This window comes from Vulpes lagopus, chromosome 8, assembly GCF_018345385.1.
Source record: "Vulpes lagopus strain Blue_001 chromosome 8, ASM1834538v1, whole genome shotgun sequence".
In the NCBI taxonomy this organism is placed as follows: domain Eukaryota; kingdom Metazoa; phylum Chordata; class Mammalia; order Carnivora; family Canidae; genus Vulpes; species Vulpes lagopus.
This window is the reverse complement of record NC_054831.1, coordinates 106112041-106125534: the sequence shown is the minus strand read 5'-3', so window position 1 is coordinate 106125534 and position 13494 is coordinate 106112041. Positions and strand designations below refer to the sequence as shown.

At 47.0% G+C, this 13494-nt stretch overlaps 1 protein-coding gene across 15 annotated transcripts in view; it reads right to left on the bottom strand.

Moving 5' to 3' along the window:
- ARHGEF28 (Rho guanine nucleotide exchange factor 28) overlaps window positions 1-13494 on the bottom strand; it is a 297631-nt gene that overhangs the window by 31370 nt on the left and 252767 nt on the right. For 12 of the 15 annotated variants that reach the window (XM_041765582.1, XM_041765581.1, XM_041765583.1 and 9 more), the window contains 5 exons: window positions 10508-10639; window positions 7278-7378; window positions 5455-5613; window positions 4003-4041; window positions 3857-3904 (listed from right to left, as the gene is read on the bottom strand). In XM_041765582.1, coding sequence (XP_041621516.1) covers window positions 3857-3904; window positions 4003-4041; window positions 5455-5613; window positions 7278-7378; window positions 10508-10639 — 479 coding nt within the window. The remainder of the gene's footprint in view (window positions 1-3856; window positions 3905-4002; window positions 4042-5454; window positions 5614-7277; window positions 7379-10507; window positions 10640-13494) is intronic. The other 3 variants (XM_041765596.1, XM_041765584.1, XM_041765592.1) reach the window with 1 other exon arrangement.

Below are 13494 nucleotides of genomic sequence, written 5' to 3'. Positions count from 1 at the left end.
ACATGAGAACATGCTCCGCATCATTGGCCATCAGGGAAATACAGATCAAAACCACAATGAGATACCACCTCACACCAGTGAGAATGGGGAAAATTAACAAGGCAGGAAACAGCAAATGTTGGAGAGGATGTGGAGAAAGAACCCTCCTGCACTGTTGGTGGGAATGTGAACTGGTGCAGCCACTCTGGAAAACTGTGTGGAGGTTCCTCAAAGAGTTAAAAATAGATCTGCCCTACGACCCAGCAATTGCACTGCTGGGGATTTACCCTAAAGATACAGATGCAATGAAACGCCGGGACACCTGCACCCCGATGTTCACAGCAGCAATGTCCACAATAGCCAAACTGTGGAAGGAGCCTCGGTGTCCATCGAAAGATGAATGGATAAAGAAGACGTGGTCTATGTATACAATGGAATATTCCTCAGCCATTAGAAATGGCAAATACCCACCATTTGCTTCAATGTGGATAGAACTGCAGGGCATTATGCTGAGTGAAATAAGTCAATAAGAGAAGGACAAACATTATATGGTCTCATTCATTTGGGGAATATAAAAAATAGTGAAAGGGAATAAAGGGGAAAGGAGAGAAAATGAGTGGGAAATATCAGAGAGGGTGACGGAACATGAGAGACTCCTAACTCTGGGAAATGAACAAGGGGTAGTGGAAAGGGAGGTGGGCGGGGGGTTGGGGTGACTGGGTGATGGGCACTGAGGGGGGCACTGGATGGGATGAGCACTGGGGGTTATGCTATATGTTGGCAAACTAAACTCCAATAAAAAATAATTTAAAAAACACATTAAATATCAGGAAGGGAGACACGAACATAAAGACTCCTAACTCTGGGAAACAAACTAGGGGTGGTGGAAGGGGAGGAGGGCGGGGGGTGGGGGGGAATGGGTGACGGGCACTGAGGGGGACACTTGACGGGATGAGCACTGGGTGTTATTCTGTATGTTGGTAAATTGAACACCAATAAAAATTAATTTATTAAAAAAAAAAACAAAGGTAAGCACAAAAAAAAAACCACATTAAAAATAAGAGATTCAGCTTCAAAAGGGATGAATACTCCATGAAAAGACATCTTCCAGAGCCCATGTCCTCATACCAGCTCAAAAGTCGTGGTTAAGAGAATCTACTGTAGAATTCGATACCTCCCTTCAATCTCATGTGTTGCAAAAATTAGGTCATTTAGGGGAGCTTTTCTGAACCCTGCGGCCACAAAGCATGGCAGTCAACACTGAAGAGACACGACCTGTGAGTGTTTTCATCAGGCAACACAAGCTGGGATAATCAATGTTTTCATCTCCCAAAAGTTAATGAACTATGCTCAAACTATACCCATTTCTCAGTTAAAATGTAAAAGAAAGAATGTTTGATCCTATGATAAATCAACTCTAAGAACATCTATCCCAGGCCAGCATGTTTAATGTCAGACATCAAAGGTATTCCTGTTAGATCTTGTACAAGACAAGGATGCTTGCTACTGCCACAATTACTTAATATGTTTCCAGAAGTAAGACGAAGTAAAAGCCAAGAAAATCAAATTGATGTAAGTATTGAAGACTAGCCATAATATAGCTACTTTCAAATTTTAACTTTCTATCAGGAATAGTCCAAAGAATAGAACTGTTTAACCAAAACAGCTTCCTTTTATCTAAGAGATGACCAACAGCATGTTCTCCAACAAGAGGACTAATTACTGCAAAAGTGACAATTCTCTCCAATTTCATTCATAAATAGGAAATTTTAATTTATCAGTCCTAATAGGAAGGTAAGAAACCTGTCAGGGTGATTGAAATCTCTTATGAATATAGAAATAAGCATAGAAAAAGATTAAGAGGAGATTATCACTGCCCTATATTCAAATATAATCAAAAACTTTAATTTTTAAGATACTTGTATGAGAGCAATAGGCAGATGATCAATAAGGCATAAAAGAAAGAAGTCTTGATGCAAAGTATAAATAAGAAAATATCAAATGTAGCATGACTTTACATTGTTTTCTGGTGAAAACTTAAAGTCAGACTTTATTTTTTTTTAATATCCAAGAAGTATAAGAGATGGAGTATGAATGGCTAATAAACCATTATGGGAGGGGGAGGAGTTTAGTTTCGACAGTAACCACAGAAATGAAAATTAAGGTAATTGGATACCTTGACCTATTTTCAAATTAGGAAGAGAGAGGGATGTTGATGAGTTTGATTATTTGGGTAATATCTATTAAAAATCTAAAAAAAATAATAATTCTAGTGACTTATCCCAAGGAAACACTCAGCTATGTTCAAAGAGATTAGTGTACAGGAATATCTTACAGACTTAATACAGAGGTGTAGTTTTGAAGAACTCGGTAAGTTCCACAGACTTGAATATTATACAGCCACCAAAAATCGTGCTAGAGTAATAGCTGAACACGTACAAAAGTACATTGTTAGAGTGTATATAAAAGGATTCTAAAAAAACTGGAGGGAGGAGCCCCTGGGTGGCTCAGGTGATTCGGCACCCAATCTTGATTTTGGCTCAAGTCATGATCTCAGGGTTGTGGGATCAAGCCTCACATTGCGCTCCACACTTGGTGTGGAGTCTGCTTGAGAATCTATCTTTCCGTCTCTTTTGCCCCTCCCCTCACTCAAGTTCTCTCTAAAATAAACAGGGCAGCCCGGGTGGCTCAGAGGTTTAATACCACCTTCAGCCCAGGGCGTGATCCTGGAGTCCCAGGATCGAGTCCCGCGTCGGGATCCCCGCAGGGAGCCTGCTTCTCCCTCTGCCTGTGTCTGCTTCTCTCTCTCTCTCTCTCTCTCATGAATAAATAAAATACTTTTTAAAAAATAAAAAATAAATGAAATCTTAAAAAAAAACAACTGGGACATATACCAACATAACAATAGTAATTCTCTCTGTAGAATCACCAGCTGTTATATTTACTTACATCCTCAAATTTTCCTACCAATTTATATTTAACACTAATATTGCTTTGATAGCATTAAAATGTTTTTAATCTATAAGTTGAGCAATTCATGTATTTGGCCTTTCTTGTGCATGAACTAAGGGATCATCCAACCCTGTAATCCTAAATGCAAGCACAACTTTTATGCCTGTCTTTCCTTGAAAGAGAGTGAGCCATTCAATGGTAGGCATTGTAGCCCATCGGCCTTTCTGTGCTCAGCCCTCAGCATAGCGCCCAGCATGGAGAGCGTGCTCAATAAATGTTGGGTGGATGAACAAACAAAAGAATGAAGGAACACATTAATTACTTTACTGCCCTAAAGGCCCAAGTCCATATGAGAAAGTGAAAGTTCAGGTGTGAATTTAAGTTTTCACCAGAAAATGTGAAGTCATGCTATAGTCACCTAAGAGCTTCACTGTAAACTTCCAGCCAAATCATAGTCATTAATATTTTTTAAAGATATGAACCATTTTATGGTTTCAGAGAAGAATGGTATAAAAAGTAGTCATGTTGCCTGGTGATTACAATACCAGGTGAAGTTCTAGGCAACTAGCGGGGTTACGCTTTGGGAACTGGCATCCTTTAAGATCATTCGCTACTTCTCAAATGCTCTAATTTTTAATGTCTGGGAATCATCTAATAAAATTAATTGCGTTACAAGAAACATTTGCAAGGTCAAAGATTAGAGGAGCTAAAATATTTTAAACAAAAGGCAACCCCAATGGCCCAGCGGTTTAGCACTGCCTGCAGCCCAGGACATGATCCTGGAGACTCGGGATCGAGTCCCACATTGGGTTCCCTGTATGGAGCCTGCTTCTCCCTCTGCCCATGTCTCTGCCTCTCTCTCTCTCTGTCTTGAATAAATAAAATCTTAAAAAAAAAAAAAAAAAGATTAGAGGAGCACAATTACCTGAAGGCTATAGAGGAGTCGGGTTAAATTCTGGATCGCTTGTATAATCTGGAAGGTAAGGTTGTAAGAGTCAAATTCTTGAAAAAGCATTCAATATTCAAAAATAAAGAGAGGATGATGATATATTTCAAGTGTATATAGCTCACCTCTGACTGTGAAGAAACCGTGAAACTTCTATATTCCACCTAAAATACGTAAAAAAATAAGAAAATGAATAACGGTTCTACTTTCGAAAAGCCACACCTAGTGTTCCAAAACGTACGACCTCAGGTACATCAATTCACTGCCTCAAAACTCTTCTATAGACCCTCTTTCCCTCCAGAAAGCAAAGCCTCCAGAATTAAACACACCCCACCCCCACCCCCAGGAGAGCCTCCATCTGTACAAACTCTGTATTTGAGGAGCAGGGCGACTTTTCACCCAAACATCCCTTTAAAAAACAACATGGGATGACAGTGGGGAAGCTCTGCACTCTCTCAGCAAGTGACAATATTTACCTTGTGGAAACCACACTGTCAACTGTGCTCTCTGTGACCAGAGTGAAGTTGGCCCCCAGGCCAGGTTGGCTCCCTACATCCTGGAGGCCAGATTTGGAAGCTAGAGAACACCGTGCCTGACTTCTAGCTCCCATCTCCGTGTCCAAGATTCACAAAGCCCAAAAAGCCAGTGGTCAGGAGAGGAAACCCAGACCCAGGGGTGGCCCAGGGGCCAGCACGTCACTGGCCTGCCCTCCTAGATCCTACTCAGAGGCCACTGGACGCATCTGTGATTGCCTTTAGGAAAAGCTCGACCAGCAGAGGCCTTGAGCGAGGCTGGAGACCATCTGCTCCGGGGGGAGGGGGTCTAGGTTTCATTCTTTGTCTCCCTGGTGCGCACACTAGAGACACATGTGGACAGTGAGGATTTCCAGTTTCTAGAATTGAATCGAACACTTGTCTGTCCATTTATTGTCTGTCTTCTTTCACTGGGATGGACGCCAATGAGTAGCAGGACTTCTTACGTGTGTTTAATGCCGTGTCTGCAAATTTAACAAGGACACCCAGCATCTGACGGATGCTCACACTCCGTCCTATAGACGAACAGTGTGGACCTGCTGCGTGCTCGCCGCCTGCTGCTGGGGGAGGTCGTCGGGTTCCCTGCCTTCCTAGAGCCTGTAGTCCCCAGGATGCTGTGGCCTGTATCTGAGGAGCTTTAAATCGAACCCATGAGAAACAGCTCTGGTCATGTTCTCCGGTAACTCTGGGCTTGTTCCATTAGTTTAGGCCGGTGACGCTTTGAGGAGATGGCCAGCTCCCTTCTTCCCTGCCCACCCTCCTCCCCATACCGCCCATCGAAGGTTTCCTTATTGAGCAGAACCTCCTACACAGGAAGGACAAAGGATGGAAAGGGAGGTGAAGTCTGGAGTCCAGCCATGGCCCCCCTCCACCATACCGGGGATGGCCCCCCATCCTCTAGCGAGTTCTAGAGTTCTCTCTGCCCTGGTGGTTCTGTCCCTCATTACCTTTGTAATAAGAAAATCGTATGCTGTAGAATTTTTATGCTCTGTACAAATTAGAAACACAGAGAGGGGTTGGATTACGCCACACGTGATTACTTACTCCCAAGAACCACGAAGCCTGATACAAGCCTGAGCTGTGTAGTGTCCTACTTTTCGTGGAGCTGGCCCTCCCCCTTGTGGTGCCTGTGCAGGAGTGCAGCTGGTGATGGTGACTGACACCCCAGGGACTTTGCCGGCTGCAGCACAGATTTTTAAGACTCTTTCAGAAAAAAAAAAAATAATTTTAAGACCTTACCTTAGTGGGGAAGCTAATGACAAAATACCCATCACATGCCTTTTTTTTTTTTTTTAATGTTTGATTTCAGGTGATCCCTGCCCTGTCAGTTCATTTCCTCAAATGCCTTATTAAAATTCTTCCAGGTAGGCGGGAACCCACACCTCTCAGATTTCACTTACCTTTGACCCCATGATGGAAGAAAAAAGACCTTAGGGGTGGGAGCCGCCAGGATTTCCATTCAAGAAAAGCCTATTACTAACTAACCAGCCCTCCTTCCCCGCCTCTCTTCCTCTAGGACAAAGGCAGCTGGAAGCTTCAGACCGAAAAATGAAGTCTGTGCTGAAAGGGATGACCAAAGTAGGAACGTTTTAAAGAAGCAACAAGTCAGAAAGCTTACAGTCAGAGTAAGCAGAGTAAAATATTGCATTCCTATTTTTACCTTGGCCTATGAAGTTTTTTTTTTTAAAAAAAACAAAAAAACAAAGCAAAACTAAATCACAGCCACATTTGCTTTGGGTTTTTAAAAATCTTTGGACTGAGTGTTATTCTATATGTTGGCAAACTGAACACCAATAAAAAAATAAATTTATATTTAAAAAAAAGAAAGAAAATCATCCCCCCAGAAAAAAAAAATCCTTGGACCGGGTGTCTCAGTCATATGCAATATATGCAAGAACATATACTATATAAGTCATCTCCTAAATAGACGGCATGTCATTTTTCCACGTTAGCACATACTGGTATCTGGTAATGTGCCTAATACGATTTTTGATAAAGCTGAAACTCCTGAGACCCAGCCAAGCCTGGGGAGGCCAAGCAGCCACCTCCCAGGATCATATTCTCATTCCCAATTCCTGACATCCTGGCTTCATTGGAAGTGAACAGGAAGTTTCATGCATTTAGTGTTTAAGTGAGTGTCACTTGAAAACTATGTCCAAGAAAAAAAAAAAAAAGGCATTTTGGAACCTATTAGCCCCAAGCCAAAATCAGGTTGATTAAAAGTGTCACACACACACAAAAAAAAGGCAGCCTGGGTGGCTCAGCGGTTTAGCGCCGCCTTCAGCCCAGGCCATGATCCTGGAGTCCCGGGATCGAGTCCCACATCAGGCTCCCTGCATGGAGCCTGCTTCTCCCTCTGCCTGGGTCTCTACCTCTCTATGAATAAATAAATAAAACCTTAAAAAAAAAAAAAAAAGCAGGTGACAATGTGAGTGGAGACAGGGAAATGAAGGTAAGAGAAGGTGGAGCAGCCACGGGGGCCTGGGGCAACACCGTTGCTGCCACTTTAGCGCCACCGGACGCCAGGGCTGCGTCCCCAAGCGGGGCCAAGGGCAGCGGGTGGAAGCCTTGCAGGGACGGGAGCAGAAGCGAGACCAGAAGTAAGAGTGCGCAGACACACACACATTCAGGTTTTAAATCCTTTTAATGACTTTTAAACCGTTTCTTGGCGTACACCTACATGATCCAGGAAGAGCGAGAACATCTTGAGGGACTTGAAGGTTAGAAAGACCAAAGCAGAGCACGGACACGGAGAACAGCTGCGGAGAAGGCTCCCGACCCCTCGCGGCTCGGGACAGACCAGGGCCTGGGGTCACGTCACAACACAGAGCAACGGTGCCATTTACTAGCAAATTGGTTCACAATACCTTCTCCCCTGCATCAGAGACCGCCAAGTCGGTTCCCACACCCTGGGGGCCAGGATCCACATCCCAACAGCCTCTTCCTCCTGTCCCTTCTGTGACTAGTGCTGCAAGCACGCCATCGAGACAGAAACAGAAAGGACATCATCAAACGTCAGCCAGCGCACGTAGTTCGTACACGTACACAGCTGACACGTATTTCGAGATAAGAGACACAAAATCACGCGTACGACACAGCCTCACACGAGGGGCGGACGCAGTGCAGAGTGTGGAGTCCCTGCCCTCGGGGAGCTTACACGCTAGTCGATACCAAGCTGGCGGGTGGCATCGCCCATCTTTTCATTTTTCTTTCTTGCGGACAGGGCCTCCCCGTGATGTTGGTGACGCAGGGAGGGCAGACGCTACATCCCGTGCTTGCTAGCTAGGGAAAAGCCAGTGGGGAGGAGGACACTGAAAACAGACACTGTGGGGCCCAAGCAAGGGCGGGCAGAGCCAGGTCTAAGGAGATGGCTCGGCGAAAGGCTCCCCGGTGGCCGGGCAGGGGCGGCTGACCGTGCAGAGGAGCACGGACCCAACGACGGGAGCCGAGCACCCCTCTAAGCAGGGCCCAGACGGCTCATCCGGGAGGAGCTCTCGGTCCTGCAAAGAGGAGCCCGTCCCCACCTCCAAATAGCTTTATAAAGACGATGTCCGAGTGTTTTTCCCCCCCTCACAATACTTGCTCATCCTTTAGATCCACAACGACTTTTGAAATCTGTATGTCCGACCTGTGAAATGCAGAGATATTTCTAGTCCAGAAATATTTTTTTTAAGTACCAGACATCGATTAATCTCTGCTGCTTAAATCGTCAAATCTCTGCTGGTGCGATTTTACTTCTGTGCCCACGTGACCTCAGGTAAGCCATACGCTATGCTCGCCTTATGATGATTTAAACTAGATTCCCCAAAGCACTTTCACACCCAGACTGTTATTGGAACCACGTTCAAACAGGGCCCTAGCGAGCACTTGCTCTGTGACACACAGTGCCATCTCTGATGGAGGGAAGACTTCTTCTCCCCATGGAAGTGGGGTTTCCAAAGGCCACTTCTATCACAAAAAACTTTTCTGTTTAAACGGTTAACAACTTCAGATTTTATCAGCTGAAAATCAGGTCAATTTTGCCCGAGCCGGTCAACGGTTCTCACTTACAGTGAAGAGACATTTTTATAGAAATGCATCTGGGGATCCCTGGGTGGCTCAGCGGTTTGGCGTCTGCCTTCAGCCCAGGGCGTGACCCTGGAGACCCAGGATCGAGTCCCACATCAGGTTCCCTGCATGGAGCCTGCTTCTCCCTCTGCCTGGGTCTCTGCCTCTCTCTCTCTTTCATGAATAAATAAATAAAATCTTTAAAAAAATCTGATTAAAAAAAAATGTCTCTGTTGCTCGAAATGCGGTTCCGCTGCTGGGTATTATACTTACTTCTCAGAGAGATACCCACGGCATCACCACAGCATTAGCCATTGTCGCTCTCGCCCTCCTCCCCACTCCATGGCAATGGGGACCATCAAACGGGCAAAGGAGTTGATGGTGAGCCAAGGGATCAGATCCCTCTGTTCCTTATTCAGTTTCAGATCTCCAGGACTTTTGAAGGACTAGATTATACTCATGCACCTGACCAGGTAACACTGAGGACTGCTCAGGGGAGGTTTCGCTTGGTCTATGGCTTCATATTGCCATATTGGGCTTGACTTAGAAGGACCCAGTCCTGAAAGTTAAAGAACTGGCCCAGTCAGGTACAGACTCTCATTTAAGGAATATTAGTCTTTTGCCCCCACTAACCTTAATAAGAGAATCCAACCCTTGGGGCACCAGGGTTAGCCCAGAAAGGAAGAGGCCTTCGGGGGAACAGGACCATGTCAACCCGCCCCTGCTCATCCATGAATCCTGGGGTCAAGGCACTGCAAACAGCCTCTTGATGGTTTTGACCCGAGTCACAGGTGTCCCTGGGGCCTCTCCCGATCATGGGGGACATGGTACAGACGAGGAGAACCTCGCTGCCTGGTCTGGAGGGAGGGAAGGTGCAGCCGTGTGCTCTGAGCAGCTGCAGGGGCCAAGCGGAGCCTCCCCAGCTGTCCCCGGGGTGAGGCGGAGGGAGCGGATCCCCGGGGTGTATTTATAGAAGGAACTCCCTCTCTCGATGGCATAATGCATTTCTCCTTTTAAAAGGAAATCACCCAGGGCAGCACAACTCCCCTGAGGAGTCTGGGCTGCATCAAAACGAAAAACATGTGTGCACTTTCTGAAAATACAAATGCAGGACTGGATAAAGCAGAATTTGAGAGGACAAAATAATTATTAGAGCTCATCTCAAAAAAGTACAGTCTTAAAACTGCATGGCCTCCTTGTGTCTCAGTTGACCCAGGGATGCTGTTTAAGCGATTCAGAGACCACTTAAGCCTCCAATCCCTGGCTAATAAAGATGTTTTGTCTTGTGTCTAATACAGGCTGGTGGAAGTCGAGGTTTTTATCACCCAAATACAATGAAAAATATGCTTTTATGCTCTTCTCTCAGAAACCTGTAGGAAATTAAGTATTCAGCTCATACATGTAACATCATTAGGTTCCGAGAAGTCACCTAATTCCCTACGTGACATTTTTCCGTCTTTTAAAATATACTGGACACGGTGCCTTTAGTGAATTAAAATGTATGATGACAAAGATCAAGAATTTTCTGGCACTTCTGCCTTTAATCACACCACCCAACTGCGTGTCTGTGGGGATGTTTTAAGATTCTAGTTTTCTGGGTTATGTTTGCTCGGTGGATGCCTCTGAGATTAAGCCAAAGGACTTGCTCTTTAGTGAACTGCAGGGACCCATTTAAAAAAAATAAATAAATCCAAAGTTTAAAAATTCTTTCAAAACCATATTCCAAACTATTCCGTAAGTTTTATCAAAAAAAAAAAAAATGAGGCAGGGTCGGGGTTGGGATGGTAATGAAGCTTGCCTGGGTAAGAGAGCAGCAGACCCACCAGCTGACTGTTCTCGGAATCTCCATGATTGGAACACCAGAGTCATGATCTAGGTAAGTCAGGCCAGAGCCTATCTGGTCTCAGGTTTTCTCTCATTAAAAAAAAAAAAAAAAATGCATCCAGTCTCCTGCAAATAGGGACAGAGCCGTTGCCTTCATTTCACACGACCACTGTGTGTTCCAGAGGTTGTGTTCAGGCTCAGGGGCGAGGCCCGAACTTTCACTTACAGGCTGGAGACGATCCTGGCTCCTCGGGAGGACCCTGTGCATCTGTCACCGCAGGTTCTGCAGAACCCTCCTCAGGTGATGGGCGAGCATCACCCGCTTGTGAGGCCTTCACGGCAACCTGCAGGCTCTCCGCTAAGAAGGGAGAAGAAAGAAGACATGATTTAGAGACCAAATGCACAAAGTTTGATCTAGATCCAGGGTCGGCAAACCCTATGTGGCCTCTGTCTGCTGTTACGTGGCCATGGAGCTTAAAATGGTTTTTACATTTTAAAGATTTAAGTGTACAGACGAGCTCCCCCACACACACATGAAGGAGGATGTGTCCCGGAAACTGAATGCGGCCTGCAAAGCCTAAAATATTTACTATCTGGCTCTGCATAGAAAAAAGTTTGCCAACTTGCAATCTAGACTGATACTTCAAGCAGTATTTTATTTTTTTTAAAGACTTCATTTATTCAGGAGAGACACAGAGAGAGGCAGGGACACAAGTGGAGGGAGAAGTAGGCTCCCTGCGGGGACGTGGGACTCGATCTCAGGACCCCAGAGTCACGCCCTGGGCTGAAGGCAGACGCTCAACCACTGAGCCACCGAGGTGTCCCTTAAGCATCATTATATAACAGAAAATTAATAAAAATATGCATCATTTTATAACAGAAAATTAAAAAGATGCATTCTATTAAAAAATCTCAAATTTAATTTTCAGTACATCAATTCAATTAACTTAAATATGATTTTAGGTACACAGATTACTACTCAGTCATAGCTATCCTCCAAAAGAGATTTCCCCACCTGTGCCTTAAAAAATCCTGGTGAGGATCCCCACTCCTCACCTACAGCTACTAGGTTGCATCTCCGAGGGAAAAGACAGGGAATGTGCATTTTAAACAACAAAGGCTCCTCTTGGGACCCGGTAAGGCTGCTGACCGCCACACCAAGGAAGTGATGTTCCCGTTTACAATAAAGGCTTTCAACCTGCGAGGCTACAACCAGGCCACCACCCGCGGGGGGTCTACATGGGGGGGGTCCCCGCGCCCGGCTGCACCTCTGCCCCACGCGCCCACCAGCTCTGTCCCACCCACTCATCCCCAGGCACCCGCCCCCTTCCTCCCGCCACCCCCAGCTCCTGGTCATGCCACTCCCACAATTAAAAGCATCCTGGAACTTTCTACAGATTTTGGAGTAAAAGTGTCTGTTTTGACCAGAGCCCACGAGGATCCTGCCCCACAGTCGGGGCAGCGCATGCCCCTCCCACCCGCGGGTCCCCAGGCAGCTGCCCCCCCCCCCCCCCCCGCCTCACATCGCCTCCCCTGTCTTCCCCGCAGCAAGGCCGCCGCAGCCCATCCTTATTTTCCCGGGACCTCATGGAGTCCTCTCGTTCCCTGTGGACCGTCTATGCTCCTCCTCGACGAGCGTTCGTTCCCCTTTCTGAGCTGACCAGTGACACGCACCGGCACACGCTGGTGTGTCAGGTGTACAGCGCGGTGACCGACACCTGCACCCCCGCCACCTCTGGCCGCGCTCCCTGCTGCACCTTTCCCAGGGCCTAGGCCACCCCCAGGGCAGCCATGCAGAGTCTTACCCCCCAGGCCAACGCAGAGCCCGGGGTGGGTGCCCACGGAATGCTGAAGGCGTGAATGAACGAGTGATTCCGTCACTGGACCCCAACTCAGACAGTCTCTAGGCCCTTCTCAAGCCCTCCGTTTCCTGATCACATAAGGATGACGGATGTCACCATCTCTGGATGCCCCAGAGCTGCTGTCTCGAGGTTCCCGGCCAGAGCTCGGTGTGCCGAGGACCAGGCTGGATACGTTTTAGGCTCTGTGGCCACGCAGCCCACAGCAGCTCTTCCCCGTCAGCACTACAGCAAGAAAGCAAGAAAGCGGGGTTTGCTGCAGTGCAACCATATTCACAAAAACGGGTGGTGGGACCATTGCACCCACCATCTGGCACCCACCAAACTTTGTCTGCGCCGTCCGCTGCACTCTCAGGTGGTGGCTGTGTTCTCTCTCAAACCCATGGTCACTATCAACACTTCCAGACTGGTATCCCTTCCCCTGACCCCCTTGTTCCTTCCATTCCCTGCCACTGGATCACACCGCCCACCCTCCTTGTTGCCGTTCACTTGAATGTTCACTTGAACAGCACTTGCCGATCACTTGAACGACTTAGCACCTGGCACAAGTTTCTCCCTTCCCCAAATGCTCCTCCCCTCAAAATTTCCAGGAATTGCATCCACGAGCATGATCCTTCTGACACCTTGGCCTCAGGTCTCCGTGATGTCCTCATTTCCCCAGTGATCTTATCCTCCACCCGCCTCAGCCACCAGCTCCCAAGGTTATACCCTCAATGTTGTTATTACCCTTTGCCTCCTTCTAGTCCATTCTCCACACAGCAGTCAGAGGGCTCCTTCTGGCACACACATCACATACCCCAGTTTGGAGTGGACTCCAACCTCTTTCCTTGCCTCAGTTGGGTCCGTGTCACGTGAGGGGTAGTTGGCTCTGACCTGTCGGCTGCTCTGCACCCCTCCCTTCACTCGACCCGCTTGGTCCTCCTTGCAAGGCCTCAGGCTTGCCGTGCACCTGCCTCGGGACCTTCGCCACTTCTCTGTGTCTGCAGCATCCTTTCCCCAGGTGCCTACATGGCTTTTCCGCTTCCCTGTGTCTGCTTGCATATTGCCGTACCAGAGAGGTCTTCCCTGGTCACCCCAACTCACATAAAACCTCCCCACTCCACCCCCCTCCATACTCCCTATCCCATTTATCTTTTTTTTTTTTTTTAAGATTTATTTATTTTACAGAGAGAAAGAGAGCGTGTGCACATGAACACGTAGCTGGGTGGGGAAGGGCGGGAGGGAGAGACAGAATCTCAAGCAGACTCCCCGCTGAGCATGGAGCCCAACGCAGGGCTCAATCCCAGGACCCTGAGACCATGACCTGAGCTGAAATCGAGAGTCAGATGCTTAACTTTACTAGGCCACCCAGGCG